General features: G+C 53.2%; 1 protein-coding gene across 11 annotated transcripts in view; it reads left to right on the plus strand.

The window, feature by feature from the left end:
• The window catches only part of PAX2 (paired box 2), an 80,585-nt gene that overhangs the window by 38,784 nt on the left and 16,682 nt on the right, over positions 1 to 25,119 (plus strand). For 8 of the 11 annotated variants that reach the window (XM_084903801.1, XM_084903798.1, XM_084903796.1 and 5 more), the window contains 2 exons: positions 18,809 to 18,984; positions 21,255 to 21,381. In XM_084903801.1, coding sequence (XP_084759927.1) covers positions 18,809 to 18,984; positions 21,255 to 21,381 — 303 coding nt within the window. Of the gene's footprint in view, positions 1 to 932; positions 1,002 to 18,808; positions 18,985 to 21,254; positions 21,382 to 25,119 lie in introns of all 11 variants that reach the window. The other 3 variants (XM_084903793.1, XM_084903802.1, XM_084903794.1) reach the window with 1 other exon arrangement.

Below are 25,119 nucleotides of genomic sequence, written 5' to 3' on the forward strand. Positions count from 1 at the left end.
AAGGGCTCTACATGAGGTCATGGATAGAGAATGCTGAGCCAATCCATCTTGGAAGATGGGTCACTGTGTTTCTGGGGGGAAAAGACCTAATTAATTGGCAGGTTTGAGTTCTGAGAGAAAATGAAGTCATGTCAGGAAGAGTCTTACTTGGGCAGAGCCTCCCTAGTCTTGGGGTGGCCCTAGTCAGGAGGGGAGCTGGGGCAGCGGAGGGAAGGTGTCAGCTCCCCTGTGTGATGGGGGCCGTTTGTCTGTCTCTCCTTACTCATTGGCTCTGCAGCTACCTAGTTGGGTCACAGATCCTCTCTTAGCATCCAAAGACATTTCAGTTGTATGTAAATATAGGACCCCCATCTTTCCTACCTACCAGGGAGGCACCCCTCCCTCTATTCACTACTGTGCATTTCCGCTCCCATGTGTAAGTTTACTTTGTTTATGAACATATATGTAAATTTTTTTAACATAATTTATGAAAGTGTATGTGTGCGTTTTCCAGCATTCTGAGACCTTTGGGTGAAAGGGGCTGTAGAACGCCAGGCATCGGGCAGGCATGCAGCCTTCTGGAAAGTGTCTATATTTGAAGAGATGATCAAATGTGAGCAGCTGCATGTCTACAGGTGCTAGTGAACAGGGAGAACTCAAGCCAGGCCTGTGTGTGTTAGTGCCCATGGCCTTGAGGCACAGGGCCCCATAGACATTACCCTGCATTCCGTTGGCAAATGGATGGGCTGTACTGAACCCGCCTCCAGGGGTGGCCTAGGACTCAAGGCAAGGGAGACAGGCGGGGAGCTGGCTATTTGGGAGTTGCCACTCAGCACCCTCATACCCTTTGAAGAAGAGCCTGGTCTCCCAATCTCGGGGTCTTGCCCCCTCTTCTATTTGCCTGTCTTTCGGGATCTCTCAGTGTCCGTCTGTCTGTCTCTCATTTGCTCCAGTCGAGGTATACACTGATCCTGCCCACATTAGAGGAGGTGGAGGTTTGCATCTGGTCTGGACTTTAAGAGGTATGGGGGCCAGAGGGAACATGGTGTGGGGGTCAGCGGGAAGTAGCTGGGGGTGGCGGTTAGAGAGTGGGGTCCTGAGGGTCAGTGAGCAGGAAAGGAGGAAGTGGCTCAAGCCTCCGCTGGGAAACCAAGAGGCTAACAGAACCTCAGGGCCCGGCTCGCTTTCTCCGCGGGCCACTGCTGGGCGTGGGGGCTGAGACCCCAGTGGCCTGGAGGATCAGGCAGCCCGCGGATGGGGGGCCCTTGGAAAAACAAAGAGCAGATCAGGTAGTAAAACAAAAGCAAAGGAGACCTGGAAGCACCTGACAGCCCTAATTCATCACGGCCCAAGTTTTTTCCTGTGTTCCCATTATATTTGTTTGTAAAAGTGGAAATCAATTTTGAAGGTAATTTTCTGGAAAGAATGGAAGGGAGGTGGGAGGGCCGGATAAGGCAGAGATGGTAAAAGGAAAAATTTAGGCCAGGCACAGCCCAGGGGCAGCTCTTGGCAAGGTGAAAGAAAATTGCATATTCAATCTCCATCCATGAATCTCCCTCACTGCTGCCCGCCTCCTGCTTGAAAACAATGAAGGCTTTTTCCCAACGCTGGGCAGGGCCTCGGTATCAGCCTCACTTTAACTTCAGGGTCATTAATTCCCTGATTATTGAAGGAGAAGAGAGGGTTGTAGCATCGTCAATTCCAAAGGCACCCCCCCCCCATGTGATCAGGCCCGGGCAGGGGTGCGGTGGGGGACAGCCAGGGTGGGGTGAGGTGATGTTTCAGGAGAGCAAAGAGAGGGAGGAAGTGGGGAGCCAACTGGACTGGGGGGAAGCGAGCCAGGAGGAGGGTAGAGAAAGCAGTCATTACCGCATACCTCTGTTGTGTTGTTATTGCAAATTAAAAGTAGCATGTTCCACTCCACAGTGATCTTTGGGGAGGGAGGGGCACCGGGGGAGGTGGGGGACCTTATCATTGCTTCTTCAGCAGACCAGCCGCGGTGTCACCGTGTGAGGTGACATTTGAATTTACAATTCCGCTGAGAAAAGCCATTAATTCACAAATTAACATTTCTCCCTCTCCCTCTCTCTTTAACGCTCTCTCCCTCTCTCTCACATGGATGTGCAGGCAATTGAAAAGACAAAGGAAATAGCCTTAAGGAAGAGACTTTACTGCTAGTCTGTCTGTGCCGAGATTGCTCCCCCTGCTTCCAGATAGATAAACCAATTACCTGAGCAGCTCTGCTCCTGGCCGCCCGCGATCGCCTCCTTTTGTGGGCCGCCTCCCCGGCTGGATTACACCCGGTGTATCTCATTAATGTAAACCAGGCGTGCCCTGGCCACCAGCCTCTTCCCCGTGCTCCTTCCGGGGGGGCAGCGGGAAGAGTGCCGGTGTCAGAAAAGGCAGGCAAGGAGGACCCTCTGGAAGGGGAGAGGCTGCCAGGGCCCCGCGGGCCCGCCCTGGGACGGTGATGCAGCCCTCAGTCCCGGAGGAGGCTGAGGGGGGAGTCTCAGGCGGGCACACCCTGGTAGGCTGGCATGGGCAGACATGTAGAGGCAGTAGCGGGAGCTGACTCTCTCAGGCCCACAGTGTCGGTTTCTGTGGCCTTTGGGTCCAGCTGCAGGGGGCCGGTGGAAGCAGAGAAGGATCTGAGCATTCTTGCAAGGGAAGAGCTTGGGGACATTTCCATATCGTGTTAGTGGGCCAGGGTTCAGCCTGACGGAGCTGGGAGGGTGCCGAGGAGGGCCCAGAAGACACAGTGAAGTTGTACTGTGTTGGGTAAACAAAACGAGGTCTCACTGATTCCCTAACCTAAAACCAGTACTTGGGCACAGTTATGTGTGTTCACCATCTAATCCTCTCTCTCTCTCTCTCTCTCTCTCTCTCTCTCTCTCTCTCTCTCTCTCTCTCACACACACACACACACACACACACACACACACACACACACACCGTTTGATTGGTTTTAAAGAATCCCCACCCAGGAGTGTGGGCCTGGGGTGGCGTGCCCTCAGAGCTCTGAAGTGAGCTCACGTAGTGGGCACAGAACCATGAAGCTTCGTTTTGCTTCCACTGTCCCCCGGGCCCTGGCAGAAAGCATTGTATTGGCCGAGGGAAGCCAAGCAGAGTTTGAGTTTCTCCAGGGGCAGGTGCTCTGTGGGCTGTTGCCAGAATGATATGATTTCACGTGCACTAGACGACCCAGCACGGGCCACAGACCGCCCCCGTGAGGCAGGTCCTAGGGAAGCCCAGAGACCAAGCCCCCAGGAAGGTGACCCGCCATCTAGACAAGGGCCCAAGTTTAGCTGCATTCACAAAGCTCCACCTGTATTTATTTCCCAACAAATATTCAAACGCTGGCTAATGTCCACTCTAGGCTAAGAAAGAGCTAAGGTTCAAAGGTCCACATGCACTAAGACACAAAGAAAAAGAAAAAAAATCCACTCATGAGCACATATTTGTTGTTATGATTATATCTTCCCAGTAAACTGGGAAACCAGGCCGTTCATGCTGAGGGGGGAATTTTTCTCTTAGTTTGATCGAAAATTTTAGCCAAACTGTGGACAATGTTGGCCGTGAGCCCGATGAACTCGGACCATGCCATTATGCGGAGGTGGGTGTGGGGCATGGCCATGTGTTATTCAGGCCTGCTCCTTGGGGCCTGTCCACACAGGGGCTGGCTTTCCTCTGTGGGGAAGGCCTGGGGTCAGCCAGGGTGGTGCGGAGCTGACATGGGTGCACGAATTTGTGCATAAACCCCTGAGTCTAAACCAGAGACTTCAGTCCAATCATTAACCACCTCAGGCTCCTGACCAGTTCGTGCTGTTGTAGATAAAGAATTAGACTTCCTTGTTTGGGGAAGTATGTTGCGATTTAGCACAAAAGAGCTTTTTTTTTTTTCTTTTCTTTTCTTTCATAAAATGCCAAAACATTAAATCAATAGGAGGACCCCAGCCCCCAGGAGAGAATGTACAGGTTAGCAGTAGAGGGGCCTGCGGCGTCCCTCCGCCACAGGAAGTTAGGGGAGTGGGGAGGGGTAGCACAGGATTACAATTCTCTCAGCAAAGGCATCTGCGTGTGCCTGGGCATGTGTTTGCACACACACACACACACACACACACACCCACACACCCGTCAGACTGTCTTCAAACCCTAGTCTTCCCCCTGGCAACTACCTCCCGCCCTGCAGGTAGGCCTCGTTCTCCTTCCCCCGCCTGCAAGGGCGCCCAGCGAGAAATGAGAAATCCGCTGCCTCAGCGCTGCCCTGCTCCCCCAGGCAGGGCCATGTGGGCCGGAGGGAGGGGCCGGCCCTGAGGCTGTCCCCCAGGCCCTGCTGCTGCAGGCTGGCCTCCCTGAGCACCTCCTCCTTGGCAGGCCAGCGGGCAGCTGAGAAGGGCAGGGGCATGGAGACCCCTTGGGAAAAGGATTTAGAGAGAAGGTAGGCTGGGTCCTAGGACTGCTGGGTCCTAGGACTGCTGCGGGCTGCACCAGGAGCCCCTCCTGCCTGCCTTCCTCAGGGCCGGGGCTGGAAGGCTCCCCAGGATCTTCCCCACCCAGCCCCGTGGGGGTGGAGGAGCCGGGAGGGCTGGGGGAGGGCTGGGAGATGATCACGAGCCTCAGAGCCCAGTGGCAGCGGAGCCAGTAATTCAAACCATCCTGACCCTCCGGTGAACCCGAACCTGCTGACCTTGACAGCACCAGACAAGGGAGGCCTCTCAAACCTCAACCTGCGAGGCGGCCTGGCGGCCTCGCTTTCTCTTTCTCCCTCCGCGGAGCCCCGGGGCCCCGCCTCCAGGTGGCTCCTCATTTGGTCATCCCCTCAAAATGTCAGCACACCCCCTCCCCAGGCGCCTGCCCGCCCGCCTCAAAGTGCCCTTTGTGCTCCTCTCCACCGGAGACAAGGGCGTGGGCATCCCACACGGCCCTCTCCAGGGCCAGGCCGAGGCTGCTCCTTTAAACACAGCCGGTACCCCTTGTCCGTGCTCCCCTCTGCCCCAGGCTGCAGCCTTTTCGGGAGTACCAGCTGTAAAGTGTGTGTGCATGCGTGTGCGTGCGAGCGTGTGTGTGTGTGTGTGTGTGTGTGTGTGTGTGTGTGTGTGTGTGGACTGGGTGCACACAGGGGCTGGGATAAAATGTGATCAAGACAGAGGAGGGAAGGAAAGCCTGAGGAAAGCTGCCCCAGGAGCCTGCATTACAGTAAATGTAGTTTATGAAGTTTGTGCTTTCCTCCCAGGGAGAGCTGGATTCCAGCCAACAGCCTCCCAGAGCCTGGCAGACAGCTCCTGGAGCAGAAAGTGCAGGCAGGAGCGCGGGCAAGCCAGCAAGAGAGGGAGAGGTGCACGGACACACGTGCACACATGTGCACGCACACATTCCCCCCACTTCCTTTCCCCCTCCCCTCCCTCTCTCTCTCACACTGGCTCATACAGATCTCCCTAGACCCCAGCAGGCTTCCCAGAGTGGATGGGAAGATGCACACAGTGTGTTTGGTAGAAGGGACTTCAGGAGTGTCCCTTTCCTTCCCTCTTCCCCCCCCCCAATCTCCTCAGACAGTGTGGCCAGCCCAGACACGTGGGCAGAGTGGACACTGGGGCGGACCACTGGGGCAGCCGGCTTGTGGACGCTGCTCTGCGTGAGGGGCAGCGTGGGTGACCTTTGGGTGGTGAGTATGAGGTCAGTTGTCAAAGAGATCAGAGTGCAGTCTGCCAGGAACCCGCCCTTCTTCTGATGCTGGCAGTTTGGTTTAGACAAGTAGGTACCTTCCAGCTACTGAAGGCAGCGACTGGAGTCTCCTAAGGAGGAACAACGAGAGACAGTGTTTTGTTCCGCAAATCCAAAGGAAATACATGGTTGGGAAGCAAACTGGAACATCTGCTTTCTAGACTCTCCTTCGTGTGCACAAGCATGTGGGATCATGTGTGTGTGTGTGTGTGTGCTAACAGTATGTAAGGAGGCCAGGGTCCCTGATTTTAGAGGTTGTTTCGGGGAGAAAAATGACTGGAAAAGACAGTCTACGTAACAAAGGCCTTCGCTCCAGCCTGCTGGGTTGGCACCATCTGACCTCTTGCCTCCGTGCTTCCGGGACATGCCTCTGGCGGTGGGGGAACTCCATCTCCCACCTCTTCCGGGGAACTTCCTGTGCTCACTCAGGTTCTGCCAGGACCTGGGTCAGAGGAGGACAACAGAGGTGGCGTCATCCGAAGGCACCGAGCAGAGGGAAGAGGAGAGTAGAGGGAATGTGAAGGATGGGCAGAAATGGCCTAGTGTGGAGGCTCGTCCATCCGGGAAGCCAGGAGATTGCTAGGCATGGAGGGCAGCAGAAACGGGCCAAGAGGGCTTTTGCCCTTTTCCTCCCCTCTCTCCTTCCCCCTCCCTCCCTCCCACTCCCTATCTCTCCCCTCTTCCCTCCCCATGTCTTTATTGGTTCCGGTAATAGCGTTGATTTGCATGTCAGGCAAAGCCTTGCTACACACACAAAAAGAAAGCCGCAGCCTTGGCGGTGTGGCAGTGTCAGCGCTCGCTGTTGTTCGACAGTGTAAAATTAAATTAATAAAGCCCCCAACGCAGGAAAACATAACAGGAAATTAATGGCCTTTACTGTCGCTCTGATGCAGTCATTTGCAACCCTGCTTTCCGCACCAAAGACTTCATAAATGCAAGCAGTTTCTCTAAACAAGCATACTTAGAGCGGCCTGGTATGTAATTTTTCGCCTTGCTCGTGTCCTCTGAGCTAACAAAGCCCCTTCCCTTCCGGCTCCAGAGAGGTTTCTAACTGGTTCTGGCCCCAGCTGGAGTGCAGCACCCGGCGGAAGGCCCCAGCCCCTTCCAGAAAGCACAGAGAGGGCTGATGCAGGACTCAGGTCCCACCAAGAGGGACCCCTCAGCCCCCTTCTTCCCCACCGGCAGGCAGTGCGCCTGAGCCCAGCAGGCCAGCAGGAAGGCACAGCGCATGCTCTCAGTCAGGAAAGTTGATCACTCTGGGGAATTCACCCGAACCCACCCCATGCTCACTCCCGCTACCTGTTTGCTCCCTCCCATTGTGTGGCCTCTGGCCTCCCCTCCCCACCTTCCCCCATTTGTACTTGCTCACCTCACCCTCCTCACATATACTCAGGCTGGTCGTGTTGTCAGTGGGTGCCCATGTCCTGCTTTCCTACAGGTGAACTAGGGGTTTGGGATGGAGGGGGCTAACATTCAAAACAGGGAAGTGAACTGTACAGGTATAATTTCCTGGGGTTCTAGGGCTCTCCCGTATCTCCCTCGTAGCTCCCTTGGTTGGTTAGGAAATACGAGGTCCCTAAATGATCGTTCAGGCTATCTCTCTGTCCTTGGGCAAATTTCTTATAAACCATTTCAGGTTACGGAGAATTTGTGATCTTGCTTTGGCATATAAATGCATGGAAAGGTATACTTATCTCTCTGGGGAGCTTGTATCAATGTGGGCCCCAGTGTTGGGAGGTATGAGAGGCGCAAAGAACCAGGATGTGGATCTCAAGGAACTTACAGTCTATTGGGGGAGGCAGAGCTATCACGCATGAGACTGTAAGATGAACCAGGTGGCGAGCGTTCAGTAGGAATCCAGGGAAGTAGCTAGGAAAACCAGAAGGAAATGGGACTTGAGCCTGGGAGTGGTGATGATTCAGGGAGACTGGCTCCAGGGACACCTTCCGTGTGGAGGGAGGCCAGAGGCGGGACTGGGAGCGGTGTCAGGCAGAGTCTCAGATTCTTATAGGCTATCAGGTCTCCCCTCCAGCAGTTCTACCTGACAGGGGGCATCCCCTGCCTGGACATAGGACGTGAATGGACAGTTGTCACTGTTAGAATTTAAATTTCTGGGGGTGGGATGTATTTCCACTCCTCACTTGCTCTGGGGCAGGGGTCTTCAAACTAGGGCCCGCGGGCCACATGTGGCCCGCAGAGGAGTCTGATCCAGCCCGCCAGGTTTTTTGGGCAGTGAGCGCAGCCGAGGTGTTACAGTAGGAATTAGTAGTTCATATAGTCCGGCCCTCCAGCTCTCTGAGGGACCGTGATCTGGCCCCCACTTTAAAAAGTTTGAGGACCCCTGCTCTGGGGCCTTTGGCTAATTACATACTCTCTGAATCCCAGTCTCCTCATCTTTAAAGTGAACCACCTAGAGTGGCTCTCCCTCCCTCCCTCCCATTCCTTCTGTTTGACTTACTGAGCGCCTGCAAAAACAATGAGCTGAGCCCTGAGTGGGTTTCAGTGTCTCACATGATATGGCCCCTGTACTTGTGGGAGGTCCCTACCCCTCCTGATTTCCCATTTCTGAGTTCATCATTGACAGTGAACGTCTCTCTTAAATAAACACCAAGCTCTAGAGACAGTCTAGCCAATGCCACGTACAGTAGGACCAATGCCACTCTGCACCTGGAGATTCTACACCCACAGTGTAGCCTCAGATTGCATTCGATTTTTTAGCAGCATGTCAGACTCAAGCTCATATTGAGTTCGTGGTCAACTAAAACCTCGAGATCTTTTTCACATCAATTGCTATCAAGCCAGGTCTACCCCATTCTGTACTTGTGTAATTGATTTTTTTTAACCTAAACATAGGGCATTCCATTTATCCCTGTTGAATTTCATCTTGTTGGTTTGGACTCTTAATTCCACCCGGTTAAGATCAGAAGGAAGTTTTGTATATCATCACTCTTGTCGTTTTTTTAAAGAGTTATTTTCCTTTCAAATAGAGGAGAGCCACATAGCCCACCAATGGAGCTCTCTCTCCTAGTGGTGATAAATGGATGTGTTAGGTACATTGGACCCAGTGGCCATCAACCATTTCTCTTTTCTTCATCTTGTCCATAAAGTTAGGAAGGAGATTCTTTGTGAAATGTTAACGTTCACTACATTCAGAGCATTTCTTTAAATCAATCAATAAAACAAATCCAACTTAAGTCAGGGCACACATTGAATGCCTGCTATGTATGAAGCATATCAGGACTGATTTACAGAAGCCAATAGGATTTAGTCCTTGACCTCAAGAAGCTTTCAATCTAATAGGGAGATAGATGTGCATCTATCTATATAAAACCCTAATATGCAAATCAACCGAATAGCAGAACGACCGGTCACTATGATGCACACTGACCACCAGGGAGCAGATGCTCAACACAGGAGCTGCCTGCAGGTTCCAACCTGCAGTAGCAGGAGGCGGAGCCAGTGAGCAGGCAGCACCAGGCCTGCCAAAGTGGGTGCAAGTGGGGGCCCCCAATCATGCCACCAGTTGCCCCACAGATTGGCCCTGATTGCCGGGCAGGCCTAGGGACCCTACCCATGCACGAATTTTGTGCACGGGGCCTCTAGTATTATTATGAGAGCAGAATGCAATAGTTGCTTTAATCAAGGTAGGAAGTGCTGTGACGAATATTTTTTAAAAAGGGGCAATTGCTTTCAACCAGGGGAATTGAGACAGTCTTAGTGGAGGCAGCATTTGATCTAAGCGCTGATATAAGTGTAATGTGTTCCAGCTTATTCTTGGTGAGTGCGTGCAAGTTCCAGGGTATCACTGTTTTCTTTCCTAATGCCCACGAATTCATTTTATATTAATTTCTTCTAAAAGATTTCTAGACCCCCATATTAAATTTATTGAAGTGCTATTTATTTATAAAGCCATTAGGCTTTATCGCTGCTTCACTGTGACTCCTCAAGAATGATCAACAAAAATTTCAGAATTCTATCTGCCTTTCCCCCCTCCCAGACTCCTGCTATGTGGATTATCTGGGCCTGAGAAAATTAACTCAATAGGCATGGTTAGGAGTGCCTGCCTGGCCCCCTCCTGACCTGGGCAGTGCCACTTGGAAGATTCTTTTCTTGGTGGAGAAGTTCTGCCTTCTCTCTCTTTCTTCTCGGTGTCACCTCCTCTTCCCCAGCACTGAGCCCAAACCTGCCCTCCTTTTTGTTCTTTCTCCAAGCAGAGCTATCAAGACCCTTTTTTGTTGTCTCAGCTTGTTCTGAGCTTTTGTCTCCCTGACAGGCTCATGCTACTCTCATATCCATCCCTGGTTATAGTCCCCTCCTTCCATCTGTTGTATGTCCTTTCCTGGAAGAAAAAATAACTTTTACCTGATAATAAGTGCAGTACATGCTCATTGTAAAATATTTGTAAGATATGGTAGATTTTTTTAAAAATTACCCATAATCTCATCATCAAAAGGTTACCACTGTTGGAATTTGGCATTCTTTTTTTTCCCCCTGTGCATGTATAATTTTATATATATAATTTCGAAAAAAATTGGGATGATACTGTATATACAGCTTGTCTTGCTATTTTCACTTAACATTATATAGAACCATTTTCACATATCATTAAATATTCTTTGAAAACATGATTTTTTAATGGCCGCATAATCTTCCACTATTCAGTGTACATGTCCTTTTAAAATCTAGGCTCATCATATTTTAAAGCTTATTCGTGTGCAACAGCAATGATGTTCCTAAAATGTCCTTCTCTGTCCACCCCTCCCCCACTCTCCCTCTCTCTTGTCAGGTTGATTCTTTGAGCTTGCAGAGGCAGAATTTCATTGTTAGAGCATCCAACCCTTAAGGAATTATGTCCCCTTCTAGAACCTCTTGCCATGGGATCACACGACCATTCTTTCCCTCAGTTTGCTTTCCTCTGGTCAGACTTTTTTCTAATGCCTCCTTCCTTTGCTGCTGTTAACTCTAGACATGGTTGCTTTCTCTCCCTATCCCCACCACTTCCTTTTTCTCAGTTTTTCTTTGTTGATCAAAATTATGCAACCTGGAATAGGAGAAAGGGCTCTAGGCTGAGAACCTCGGTCTCCAGTCTAACGATGACTAGCTGCGTGTCATGGGGAAAATACTTAACCTTTCTGAGCCTCTCGTGTTTTTTTTAATCTCTAAGAGATAATGGAATTCAATGATCTCAATACTTTCCAGCTGTGAAATATGACAATACTGAATCCAGAGTAGCAATTTCCTTAGTTGCTTAGTTTTCCTTCTAGAAGGTGAAATGCTGAACAAGGCAAGTTAAATAATCTATCAACCTTTGCTTTTGGAATTCTATTGGACAAATCAGTCAACATTTTTATCACCTACTATGTGTCAAGCTTAATGCTAGGTTTATAAAGATGAAAAAGACATGTCCGTGCCTTCAAAACGGGAACAGTAATAGAAGCTCCCTGCTTAAGTTTTGGTGAAAATTAAATGAGCTCATATATGTAAAATTCTGAGGTGGGTACCTAATATATAGCAGGCACTTAATGTTAGCTGCTGTTATTGTTAGGATTAAATCAGTAGATGTACGTTAAGCAGAATATCTGGCACCATAAAGGGAACTGGATCGATTTTAGTTATTATTATTTCTACAATAGAGGTTTGGATAGATGGGCTATTGGAACACAGAGAACGGAGAAACTGATATTGCTGAGGGAGCGCTAGCAACACTCTGGTGTATATCTGGGGAAAGTCAATCCAGAAAAGCTCAAGGGACTTGGCTAAGGTCATTAGCACATGAGCGACAAAACTAGGACTTCAACTCAGGGAGATGTTACTACCAGTCCAGTGTTAAGTTAGCGTCACTAAGGCAGTTAGTGTCCCCAATGCACAGGAAGTGAGGCCAGGCACTCCACACACACCTTTCACTCTACCATGAACGCACTGAGTGCTTGGAAGCTGGACTTGGTCAAGGAGAACCCTTTGGCCAAGGGTTTCCAGGGCTGGAAGGCTTTCCAGAACCCTGTCTCCAGCCGGATCTCCAAGGGCTTCTGTGTGCCCTCCCCTTCAGCTGGACGCAGGGCTCCTGGGCGGGCTGGGCCGTCTCACAGCTGGTGCAGGTTAAGTATGGGGGGCAATGGGGTGGGCCACCTCAGCTCCGTGGACCGGCAGTGTCCACCAGCACAGTCTCCACCCAGCCCCTCCCAGCACCGCTTACTCCCTTTCTCCTCCATTTCCTATCATTTTCTCCTTCCCACCATGCTTCCCCTCCTCCTCTCTCCCTCCCTTCTCTCCCCCCCCCCCCTTTTCTTGTCTTCTGCCCTTCTCTTCTCCTTCCCTTTCTTTTCTCCCTCCCACTCTCCGTGCCCTCTTCCCACTCCATTTATCCCTGCTCTTCTTCCAGTCGGGAAAGCAGCTCCATTCCTGGTCCCAAACCGCACACTCCCTGTTCTGGATCAGACGGGAGGGCCCCTGTGGCAGCCCAGACCTTCTCCTCCTGCGCAGTGGGGGCGGGGCTGGGGCTGCCCTGAATGACAAGCGGAGATATTGATCGCATTCTGAACTCAGCCCAGCCGATAGAAGGTAATTAATGACTCCATTTGCCTCAGTACTGAGGAGAACAATTGAGTTTGAATCTGCAACAACTGGCAGCTGGGGAAACTGGGGAAGCCTGGGGGTGAACCCCTCAGAGGGAGGGGAGAAGGGGTGTTGGAGAAGCTAGGTGCAGAGAGAGGCAGGCAGAGGCCATAGATCAGAATGGTATGGAGCCAATGTCTGTTCAGAGCCCCACCCCCAACCACAGCTAGCCTTGACCCCTTCTGCTCTCCGCAGCCCCCTGAGGCCTGAAGCTCATCACCCACGTTCTCACTTCCTCCACATTTGTCCCTTTTCTTCCTGTATCACTTTTTCAGGTCCTTTTCTGTCTGCAGATGAAGTAAGACTTGCTTTCTCCAAGATGGCTTCCTGTCAGCAGTGTGGTCTTGTGCATGCTTTTAACTCTCCCTCAGCTTGTTTTCTTTTCTATAAAACTGAACTAATGATATCTCTTTTGCAAGTGATCTGTGAGGATTAGAGAACATGTGTGTAAAGCACCTCGACTGCCTAGTACATAGTTAGTGCTCACTAAATGATGATAATGACAACCTTTGACAAAGAAGGCAAATTTGACAGTGCCAGACAAATAATTTTGCCTCGCATCTGAAAATGAGAATAATATGGATTTCATGAGCGTATGTGAAAGCCCCAATATTGTCAATTTCCCCATTGACAGGTAGATATTTGTGTTTGGTCTTAGAAAATTGAACTTAGTATAGTTCTTTACTTGAAAACAGCCCCCTTCAAATGCCTCATTTTTACTTCCTGGGACTTGATGGGAAACCCCTGTTCATACCATCCTAAATTTGTAGACTTTGATAACCTTGGCACCCCCAGCTACCTTTTGGTCAGTGCATGAGAATTTCTCTTGTCCCTTGCAGTGACTACCACTTTGGGAATGTGTGTGGAATGTCCACACTCAAGGAAGACAGAGCACTTCTGTGTTACCCCTTGTCCCTAGCCTTCACCCCTGAGACATGACCTTTGGGGACTGCCCCCCTCAAGCTGCTGAGACCTCACTGGACAACCTTACTTATTTTTAGCCAGAGAGAGGGTTCTGGCTGGGGTCAGAGGGGTGGGAGGTGGAGAGCTCTGCTCCGGGAAGCCCAGGTATAGATGGGGAGTGACAAGGCTAAGCGAACAAGGAAATCAGATCTTATTGAGAAGTTTTACAAGATGATTATTAGTGATTCTGGAAGTGGCATGTGCTTGTTGTACAAAACTTGGATGATACGGAAAAACTTAAATGAGAAGAGTGTGGTAGGTGGCTCTCCCTTCAGTCAAGATGATCTTTTGATTTTGCTGTTCACTTGGTTTGCGTGGAGACTGGGAGCTGAGGATGCTCACTGGTTCAGTCCACAACTGATTACAGAGCAGGTCCCTGTGTCAGGCTCCCCGGCAGATATGCCCTGGAGCTAGCCCCTCACTCCCATTTAATCTGCAGCTTTCGTACCCTGAGCCTCCGCTTCCTACCCAGTAAAACAGGGATTATAGCCCTCACCACGTTGGAGAGGGGTCGGGGAAACCCCAACTAACCTAAGATCTTTGAAACCTTTTTGTTAACTGTTGAGCAAATATGAAGTAGTTAGAGGAGAAGACAATATGAGCCTTTGTTCTCCTTGAAAGAATAATATACGTCAAAGTTTTAACTCAGCAGTTTGTTTAATTAATTTATTTATATCTGCCTTGTTCCAAAAAGGACACTCTCGTTGGAAGTGCTCACGGTGTAGTGGATCAAGGTCCTAGAATGGGCTCTGGTCCTGCAAGTCTACTTCCTGGTTGTGTGACCTTGGACTTGTCACCTTCCCTCCCTCCCCTCCCAACCCACCCCATTAGCTTTCATGACTGTAAAATGAGGACTTTGGGCCAGGTGTCCCCTAATCTTTCTGGGCACAGTCTGTGCTCAGCTACAGGCTGCAGCCTCTGTGTAGAGAGGATGCAAGGCAGAGAAGTGACGATGCTGGGAGGGAAATCGTGTCCCGGATGGGGCCAAGTGGCCCTCAGCTGGGCCCTTGGGTTTGGTCCTCAGGCAGCAGTGTGGAATGATGTAGAGGCCAGGCCCTGAAATCAGACCTGAATTCAAATCCTGGCTGTCATTTACCAGCTGCATGGCCTTGGGTAAGCTACTTAAACTGTCTTTGCCTCAGTTTCCTTAGCTTTAAAAGAGGTGTCACAGCATTAACCTCCCAGGGTTGTTAGGGGGGAGGGTGATTAAATGAGCTGTGTAGATTCAGCAGTGGCATGCAATTAGCTCTCGGTATGGTGAACTGCTAATGGGTGGTGCCTGGGCAGGGGACAGCAGGACAATATATGGAGACCAACTAGGACACAGCTCCTTCCTTGGTCTATGGGGTCTTACTAAACCTACAGCAACCATATTTTCCAACCTCAGACTAAAAACATGGCCTGGGAGTGGGAAAGGATATTGGAAATCCGAACTGTTCCAGAAAGGTCAGGCCATATGGCCACCATACTCCAGGAGTCTGGAGTGACAAGGGGTGGTCTTCTTATCCATCAAAGTGAAGGCTGAGGGCCTCCTCCCATCATTTAGGAAAGACTTTCCCTGGAGCCAGCTCCCACCTCGGGCAAACAGACCCACTGTGTGCTGACCCTGCTCTCTGAGACCAGGGCTTTGGCATGGGGAGTCCAATCCAGGCCCCATCTGGGCCCTGTTCTCAAGGAACCTCTCTTACCTGCTTTGGATGACAATTCTGTCGCCCCAAGGTTAGGTTCTGTTTTTAATCGGGAATAGTGTTGTTCTCTGCCCTTTGGGTAGAGGAAGTGTAGGAGGGCAGGATGGTGTTGATGAGAGCAGGAAGGGCCTCCTGTGGGCCAGAGCTGCTGCTGCCAGGAGCTAACAGCAGTGGGGGTGAGTGAAGAGGGGCATAGGTCTACCCAGGGGCCGCTGAGAGCTAGTGATGGGAGGGGCTTGCCTTGCAAGGGGCCAAGCCAGTCAGAGACCTTCTGCATGGGGTCTGGCTTGAATGCTCCCAGGAGAGCCTTATTCATTTATTCAGTCATTCAATGAGTTCCAACTGTATGCCCAGCTCCGTGCCTGGCACTGGAGCTCCAGAGATGCATCGGTCATGGTCCCTGCCCACAGGCGCTCACAGGGGGAAGGGTGCTATCTAACTACTCACACCCTCTCCCTTCCCGCTCACTCTGAAGCCGCCTCCTCTCTTTTAGCCCAGCTCTGCCAGAAGGTGCTTCTGTGCTTGAATTTGCTGCAGCAGCGTCATAGCCAGTTCCACCCTCTCTGCTGTCACCTCTGAGACAATCCCACTCTGAGCTCCCTCCCTCCGTTCTCCTGAGGAGGTCCCTTCCAGGGGTGGACACAGACAACCGCTTCTTTTTCTCTTTCTTTCCTACTTTTTTCTTCTGTGTTCTCTTGTCCTTCTTGCTCCTCCTCTACGCTCTTCTTCCTCCACCCTCTACCCTCTTCCAGGCCCTGGGCTGCCTCCTTAGTGGGTACCCAGGCTGATGGGGAGACAGAGCAGAGCCAGCAGGTTTATTCGGATGGTGGATGCCCTCCTCCCAGCCAGCACTGCCCTAGGCTCCTCTCTCCTCTTTGTCTCCTTTCTCAGACGTCTCCCAGCCTCCTTTCCTAACTCCCTTCCCACCCTCTCTTCTTACCTTCATTCCTCTCTTCCTTCCCTAGCTGAAGGAAGGGAGCCTCCATTCTCTGGACAGAGCCTGGGAGAGCCTTGGGCCCTCTGAAAGATTTGGGAGGGCTGCCCCTGTCCCCCACCTCTGCCCTCTCCCTGCGCCTGTGGGTCTCCTCCCTGACTGCCCAGAACTTTCCACGTCCTCCTCCTTCATGATTCACCTTTGCTGCTGCCTTTCCCCCTTTCCTCGCCTTCCTTCTGTCTTTGGGGAGTTTCCTGGAGCCTCCAGCAGCCTCTCTTAGGGGGTCTCCGAATGCTTTCTTCACACCAGCTTGCTGTGCTGCACCTCTAGCACCTCCTTTCTTTTCCTCCCCCACACTTTCCCTGCCCTCTCCCCACCTCCCGCTGCCACCTCTGCCTGGAACAGGCTTCCTCTTGCCTTCCTTTCCCCTCCCCATCTCTCCCCATTGCCGCCTCTGTAACCTGTCTTATCGCCAGGGCCTGAGTGTACAAAAAATAAATAAATAAAAAGGTCAGTGAGTGGAGGGAGCAGCAATAACCCCTAAAACAGTACTATCAGTGGAACATGATTGATCAATTGAATTCCATAGCGGCTGAAAAATGTGGGATTAAGTAGTGTATTATACGCACAATGAGTTGAGGCATGATGTTCATTTCAAGTTCATTTCGCCGGCCTCTGCCACCAGATCAGGCAATCAATAGGGGCAGCAGATATCATATATCACCTCTCTGCGGGCTGGGGAGAGAGCACCATAATCTCTCGCAAATTTAGAGTGACAGATTTGTCAAGATCTGAAGGGCCCCTGAATAAATGAAGGAAAAGAGACTCCTCCAGCCAGTGACCTGAGGACAAAGCTCCAGTGCAGCCCCTACACACACACACACACACACACACACACACACTCACACACGGGGCTTGGTCAAGCCACACACAGGCATATTCACAAATCTACACAGAGGCATGAGCCTCGCCACACACATGCACAACCATGCACATGATGTGTGAGCAGCCCCTCGCAGACAAATGCACACTCTACTTCCCAGGCCCACTGGTGACATGGCAACACAAAGACACTCTTACTGCCTCCCTCAGTCCTGCCAGCCAGGCTTCCCTCAAAGACTGGAGGGTCTAGCCAGGAAGAATAGACCCAATGAAACATGCAGATAGCTGCAAGGGGTGGAATTAGGATGACGGCATGGGGGCAGGAGAGCATGGGGGGGGGGGGTGTGGGCTCCTGCTCCCCATGCAGTCACACATGCACGCACACACACACCTTTTCAGAAAAGTTCTCACTCTGTCACTTACACATACCCAGACTTATTGATGTGGATGTTTACATGTGTAGAGATGCATCTACACAGAGAATACTCACACAAAAGGGAAAAATAAATATGCCACACCCTAACAGAAAATCATTGTGGAGGCTTATACAGAAAAAACACAACCACCAAGTTTTGTATCCATAGTAACAGGGCACATAGAAATGCCATTGAGGCTGTCTCTGTGTCTGTTTATCCTCCACCGACTTGATCTTGGTTTCTCTCTCTCTCCCTCTCTCTCCCTCTCTCTCTCTTTCTCTTTTTCTCCCTCCCTCACTCTCTCCCTCCCTCCCCCTTACCCTTTCCCTCCCTATCTTTCTTTGCCCCTCAACACACCCACTTTCTTTGCTTGCCCCCCCAGAATAAAATGGAGGGATGACAGGAGGTTGCATTAAGAAAACAGACACCCCCCCTCCCCCATATTCCATCTGAGAGGCCAGCAAGAAAGGGTAGGATGGCTGCAGGTTGAAGTTAATCAATATGTAATATTTTCTATGTTCTCCCGAATGATACTGTACGGTGTTACTGTATATAATGCAATATTGATTATATCATATCATATAATCACCTATAAACTGATATATATAACAGTCCCAGAGGATCACCCTGGGGCCTACAGCATGGGCTGGCCCCAGGCCCAAGGCTCCCCAGCTGCTTTTGGCCAAGCTCTGGCTGGGGAGAACCCAGCTTTGGTCCAGGGGAGCTACGGGGGGGGGGGGGGGGGGGGGTTCAGGGAGAGGTGGCAGCATAGGCACTGGGCACACTATATTCTGACAACTCCTGCAGACCTGATATGGGAGGGCAGGGCGGGGCGGGGCAGCAGGGGAGCAGAAAGGAAAGTTTAGGTAGGGCAGGATGTGGACAGAATTGGCACTAATTCTGGGAGCAGGCACTAATGTGGCACCACTGAGACCCACAGGTGGAACCAGGTGGCCAAGGAGCTGGCCTCTGAAAGAGGCCTAGCCGGAGTCCAGGTCAGGGACAGAGGCTGCGCAGGGTGGCCGGACACAGCAGCATCCACGCAGACTCTGTCTTCAGTGTCTGTCCAAGGTAGCATTTCACTGCCCACCTGCCACCTGCATCCTCCTGCTCTGGTCTCAGTCTTGGCCCGGTGCAAGCAGAATGCTCCGCTCGGCTTCAAGCCCCTCCTCCCTCTGCGGGGAAGTTAATTACTCCACCCGGTCTCCATGTTACACTCAGCCTCGGAGATTTGACGATTTTCCACCCTTGGAGTCAGTGGAACTGAAACTCATCTCAGAGCCAAGTTCAATTCTCCACAGGCTGGGTAATGCCGGTCCCAGACACCCAGCTCCTCCCCGGGTTGACCCAGACCAGGGACTAGGAGTTCAGGGTCCACCTCTATCTAGTCCTCTGGCCCCCTATCCTGGGGCAACTTTCCTGTCTCCACACCCCCCCACTCCTTCAGAGGCTCTGGCTTCCTGAGCCAGGTCTCTGAGGCATGGCCAGCCGTGGGTCAGCCCCTCCAGCCCCAAAGCCCTGGGGACCAAGCCAGGGGCCCTGCTTTCCCCACTGCACTGCTCTGTGCCTCAGCTGGCCTGCACTGATGCTTTGAGTGTCCGTGTGTCCCCCAGATGTGTCCGAGGGCTCGGTCCCCAATGGAGACTCGCAGAGTGGCGTGGACAGCTTGCGGAAGCACTTGCGAGCTGACACCTTCACCCAGCAGCAGCTGGAAGCTTTGGATCGGGTCTTTGAGCGTCCTTCCTACCCCGACGTCTTCCAGGCATCAGAGCACATCAAGTCAGAACAGGTGAGGAAGGCGCCCCCTGGGGCAGAGTGGAAAGGACCTGGGCAGGACAGGCCTCTGGGGAACATGCACAGGGGTCAGCCATGTGCACACAGCATTGCATGTGCTGCTTAAGGCTGCACCGTGTGCGGGCCGTGTGAACAGGCTCACACAGCACATCACCGTAGAGTTGGGGCACATCATTATGGCAGGTGACAGTTAGAAATGGTGAGTTCTGGTGCGAGTGTGGTCATGGCTCAGTCTTACTCCTTTTAGAGACCCGGTTTCCCCATCTATAGAATGAAGGGCGTGGAAGTGTGATCTGACTGGTTCCTTCGGGCCCTGCATTATCTGCTTCCGGCTTCAAGTACTCAGGAACTTCCTTTTGCCTTGTCCCTTGCCTAAATTCTGCCCCCCCCCCCGGCCCCGCCCAAAGGTTCCTATAGAAAATCTGTGCCAGCCCAAGGCACTCTTATGGCCTGGCGGTCCCTGCCTCCTGCTCCCCAATCCAGCTGTCCACTGTGACCCCAGGCAGGCTGACAGCCTGCCTCTCAGACCCAACACCTCCTGCAAGACGCAGAACAACCCAGAACACACAGCACACCCGCATAATACACAATGTGCAAACACATCTGCTAACGTCTCACATTTACCCTGTGCACGTGTTTCCACACCACCACACCCACCGGCTCCCTCTCCCCCACAGCCCTCAGTGCTCCCAGTACTCCCCACACCAGCTCAGCACCCTCAGCTCCCTTCCACCCACACCTCAGTGTAGCCCACAGTGCACACGCTCCAACACAGGAACACACCCCGTTCCTCCCACACCTCCAGCCCAGCCCAGGCCCACAACTACAGCATCACACACTCAGCTGCGCTTGCACACACACATGGTGCATGCACACACGCACAGCACAGGCACACACGCACAGCACAGGCCGCGCGCACACACATGCACACCAGCACAGATGCACACATATACCAGCACAGCCCCACGGGCTCCGCACAGCCCAGTTCCGCTCTGGGACTCCCGACAGCTCGCAGCCACTCGCCTTTCTCCCCGCCCGTCCTTTTATCCCATGAGCTGTTTGTCTTCATAAAACAAAAATCAAAAGTCTTTTTAAGGTGCCCTGAGCCATAAACCAACAAAGGAGGAGCCGGCCGAGGCAGGAGGCTCGGTGCACCCTCCCCGAGTCCCCGGCTGTATTACAATGAATAACCTTTATTTACTTTCATTAGACTATTAAACACCAGCGCAGTCATTTTTCCCCCTGAAACTCGGAGCAGGGCCCATAAAGCAAATCCGAAGCCTAATTGAGTTCATTTTAATTTCTCTCCGATCACAGCGAATTACTCTGGTGATAAATCAGGGGGCAGCTTCACCCCCAGTAGAAGGCCTAATTTGCAGCTAATTACAAAACTGATTTCTACAGGAAGATCAATACGAGAAGGAATTGGAAATGACGAGGCAATCCCGTCCAGCCGGGGCGGGGAGGGGGTCCGCCGAGGCGGGGGGGCCAGGAAGCGGAAGGGAAAAAAAGGACCCGAAAGAGCAGAAAATCAGTTTTAATTTAACGTAATATTAATCAGAGCAACTTTTCCTGCTTTGTGCGGGCTCCGGGCCTGCCCAGCTCCGGGGTCTGGCTTGGCGGTGGCTGCAATAAAAAGGCAATTACCCGAGTGTTTCGGGCAGGACCCCCTTTCAGAGTCAATGACTGGCCCCCTCCCACCCTTCTGTTGGCCATGTGGACTCTCCCCCTCCCCAATTTCATACCCCAGTGCACAGGCAGAGAGCGAGGGGCCCGTGGGGCTGGCTTTGTTTGTTTTTTAAAAAGGGGGCGCCAGCACCCGATCAGCCGGCCCAGCAGTGCCAGGCTGGAGGCCCCACAAGGCCCTTCTGCCATCATGTCATGGTCCACCCCTCCTCCCCAAGGCTCCCCACCCCAGGGTGGGGGCGGACCTTAAAACACCCCTTGCCTCTCAGCAGGGGATCCTCAGTGCTATACACCACCCCTGGGGCTTCTTAGGAAGAGCTGCTACAGCCATACAGAGGGTGCTGGGATAACGACCCATAAAGTATAGGCTGCGCCTCAGCGTGGCAGGCAGGTCTGCATCCGCCCGTGCACACTGGCCATCCTTCTCCAGCCCGCCCTCCCTTCCTCCCTCCCTCCGCCTGGCCATCTCCCTCCGCCCCATCTGGGAGGGCGCCCTGGTCCTCCTCCCCATCTGCACACAAGCTCTCCCCCCCGAGCCTGCGCATCAATAGAGAGCTGTCGCTTTCTCTCTCCTCCCAGGGCAACGAGTACTCCCTCCCGGCCCTGACCCCTGGGCTTGATGAAGTCAAGTCGAGTCTATCTGCGTCCGCCAACCCCGAGCTGGGCAGCAACGTGTCAGGCACGCAGACATACCCCGTTGTGACCGGTAAGAGGGCTTCCAGGAGGGTGGGAGCAGGGCGCTCCGTGGGCGCTCCATGGGTGCTCCGTGGGCGCTCCGTGGGCGCTCCGTGGGCGCTCTGTGGGTGCTCCGTGGGTGCTCCGTGGGCGCTCCGTGGGTGCTCCGTGGGCGCTCCTCGGCTCATGCCGCCCGGGGCCCCGGGGGACAAGGGGGCCTCCTGCCGTATCTGCAGGGAGAGCGAGGCTCCAGGACGCAGGGTGCTTCCCGAGTGGGTGCATGCAGAGGTGCGGATAAGAAGTTGTGGTCAGGGTCTCGGTGTGCTTCACCCTGGAAAGGGGGTCATTGCTGGCTCTTTCTGCCACTCCTCTTGCCTCTCTTCCTTTGCCTTTTTTCTTGCCTCCACCAAGGTGCCCAGCACGGTAAGCCTCCCAGTAGGGCCCCGCGCCGGAGAAGGCAGAGAGTAAACGGGCCAGGCCGGCAAGAAGGGAGCGTGAGTGCCCAGGGTCCAGCCTCCATGCTCTTATGTCCCCAGGGTTGTTGGGGACCTGCTTTCCTCTCCCACTGGGCAGCTGGTGGCTGTGGCTTAGGGCTTTGGGACACGGCATCCAGCTCTCTGGTTATAGAGAAGCACAATTATCTCAGCCCTTTCCCGGCTTCCCGAGAAATCACAGAGACCAAGGCTGGTTCTAGGCCAGACGGGCCTGTCCCACAGTCAGTGCAGGGCCACACAGTCGGGTGCTCCATGGACTAGGACCAGCAGAGGCAGCTGGAGGGAAAGAGGGCCGGGATGGGGCGCAGGGAAGGGCCGGCCGATGAACGCTAGGCCCCAGAGCTGTGGGCTGCGGAAGGCGCTTGGCACTGCAGCAGGGTTTCCAGGCCAGAAAGTGGCCAAGCGGGAGAGACACACATTGAGGTGTTATTAAAATTCACCTAATTATTCTGGAGCCACTAAAGGCAATGTGCCGTTGGTTCCTTGGGAGACAGAATGATTGAGAAGGGTCTCGGTGGGGATTGGGAGACACTGAGGCGTTACCTGCCGAGGAGGCAAGCGGAGGCGGCCTGGGGACCTGGCAGCAGGGTGGCAAGCGTCCAGCGTCTCAGCCAGCGGCGAGGCCAGGAGCAGGCCTAGCCCCGCTCGCCGTGAGACAGGGCCCTGGTTCTGACTTGGAGCTGATCTGGGTCTGGCTCAGGCCGGAGATGGGCAGCAGGTGTCCACCCAGCCACCACCCAGGAGGCTGGGAGAGCCCCGTTGTCAGCTTTTCTTCAAGCGGTGTCCCGGTGCAATGTTTCCGGCCTGGACAGTGCTGGGCTCTGTGGCTGGACAATCAGAGGTTGAGTTCCGGAAGCGTCAGAGAACTGGTGGACCGGGCTCCTGCGAGTGATGGTCTTTGCGGGATCGGGACACAGCCTATTATCAACCGACACTTGGCGTGAGCTCTCCTTAGCTCAACTCAGAAGCTCTCAGAGCTGCTGGTGTTGTGACCTGGGCAGGGAGGTGGCCCAGGCCAGGCCACCTTCATCCCAATGTGCCTAGAGCTATGGTGTCACTTCCCACTGGGTCCACCCTAGGTAACTGGTGAGAGAGAGCCCAGGAGAGAGTCCAGCTGTGCCCCCCTGAGTCCGGGGCCACCGTCCTGAAGGCAGGTGCTTCCTGGGCTGGAGAGATGGAACTCGGGGGCAGGGCTCCTGCTGCAGGAAAACTTGGGGCTGATGCAGAGAAGTCCCTCCACCTTAAGCCTCCTCCGCCCGCCTTCCTCCCTCTCCCCCCACCCCCCCATGGCCCTGGAACAGTCCCAGCCCAGCCTGGGAACATCTCCGGCTGATCCATCTGGATCCAAGTGTGAGAAAAGTTCATTTCAGACCCAGCTTGACATTCCCAGGTGGCAAGTTAGCACTAACATCTCAATCTGTATGCGACATTTCAATCAAGCGAGGAGTAACAAAAGCAGAACCATTAACATTCGGAGCTGTTCACCAGTGGTAATGACGGGGAAACTCGCTCAGAAACTGGAAATTACCAAAAAGAGAGGAGTGTGTGGAGATGTGGGGGAGGGGAAGGAGAAGGGGGTGGGGGCAGGGAAAAACGATTTTCCTACACTTCGGCCAAGATCCAGTGTTTGGATGAATGGTGCCATTACCCAAGAAAGGGCTCCTCATTCTTAAAATGTTTTTTTGCTGGCAATTAAACGGCTGCAGTTATTGATCTTCGTTGATTTTATGTCCTCCTAATTTGCATAATCTATTAAAGATGAATGATTCATGATGTGTTTATGACGGGGACAAACAGAATTTGCGGAAGGAACCGCCAAGGTGAGAGAGACAGGGCCGTGCCCGGAGATTTCCTGGGCCATCTCAGGAGCGGGCCCAGCCGATGGGCCTCCAGGCCAGGCTTTGTGGGGAGCAGTGCGCAGTGATGACACAGAGTTCTCTAGAAAGAGGTGGACGTCTGGGAGAACCAGGCTCCGAGCACACGGCTGGGATCTGGGAGAAGGCTGCGATGTATTTGTGGAAAGTCCCTCCCGAGATTCTCGAGAAGCTGGCTTTGTTGGTGACTAGGAAGGGCTTTGGCGGAGGAAGAGAAGAGAGGCCCTTGCGAGTGGGTGTCTGGCCAGGTGTGTGCTCAGTGTGAGCGGGCAGGGGGCACCCTGTGCCTACAGCCTGGCTTAGGGGTGCCAGTTCAGGGAGCCCTCCCCGTTCCCCATGTCTCAGGCACCCAGCTCACCTTCCCCGGGGCAGGCAGCTGAAGCTGAAGCTCCGGGGACGGGTCCCGAGGAAACCAGCCCAGAATGCCCTCGCCTGGCGTGAGGAGCCGACCTTATTGATATTCCTGCCACCTCCTGGCACTGGAAGCTGATTTCAAACTTCACCAGCCACTTGATACAGCTGTTCCACAAGGTCAGGACTGAGAGGAGAGAGGAGCTGGGGCTATTGTGTGGAGGGGAGAGTGGGGCCCACTGGGCCAGGACACAGCTAATCACATTGCAAGCAAGGGTGGCTGCCAGAGGCTCGGGGCTCGGCCCGACCGCCTTCCCTCCCCGCCTTCCATCACGGAACCAAGGAGAGAGACCGATCTTTCCGGGTAGTGTTTGCAAGTTCTGCCGAGATTTTAATTTCACCGCATCACAACTCAGCAAGCTGCCAAGTCAAGCTGGTTATTTAAATTTATCACCCACTTTCCCTTCCGCCACTGGGCTGCTCTAGCTCAGCGGCATCCCTTCTCTCCAGCCCACTGCTCTAGGCTGCTGATCTGGAACGGAGCCGAGTGGCTCCTAAGTGATAAGAAAAAAGGGGCCAGCTCGATGGGAGAGTAGGTTGGGGGCATGCTGGCCCCAGGCTTCCTCAGGTTGGCTGGTCCTTTCTCTAACTTCTTATTCTTCCAAAGGACCCCACGGGGAGCCGCCATCAACCCCTCAGTAGTCCCAGGGACCCCGGGTGAGGGCCTCTTCAGGGAAGACAGCTCCAGCTGTGAATTAGTGCCTTCATTCCTTCAAGTCTCTCCTCACCGGTAGAAAGAGCCCCTCCTGCCATGCCCTCCTCACCTTGAGCCCTCCCTTCCTGTGCCTGGTCAGGTCCGCCGCAGAGGAACAGGAGGGGACACGCATTCGTGTTGATCTGGGGGAAGATGAGTACTAGTTCCAGGATTCCCAAAGTCCCTTGGAGATGCTTCTGAGCATCTAGAGAGGCCTTGGCCTGGAGCCTGGATGGAATGAGAAGGTGCTAGAGAGAGTTAGGGCTGTGCGGAGGCTCTCTGCCCTCATTCTAGAA

Source organism: Pipistrellus hanaki (genome assembly GCF_964339955.1).
Source record: "Pipistrellus hanaki genome assembly, chromosome: 14".
Lineage (NCBI taxonomy): Eukaryota > Metazoa > Chordata > Mammalia > Chiroptera > Vespertilionidae > Pipistrellus > Pipistrellus hanaki.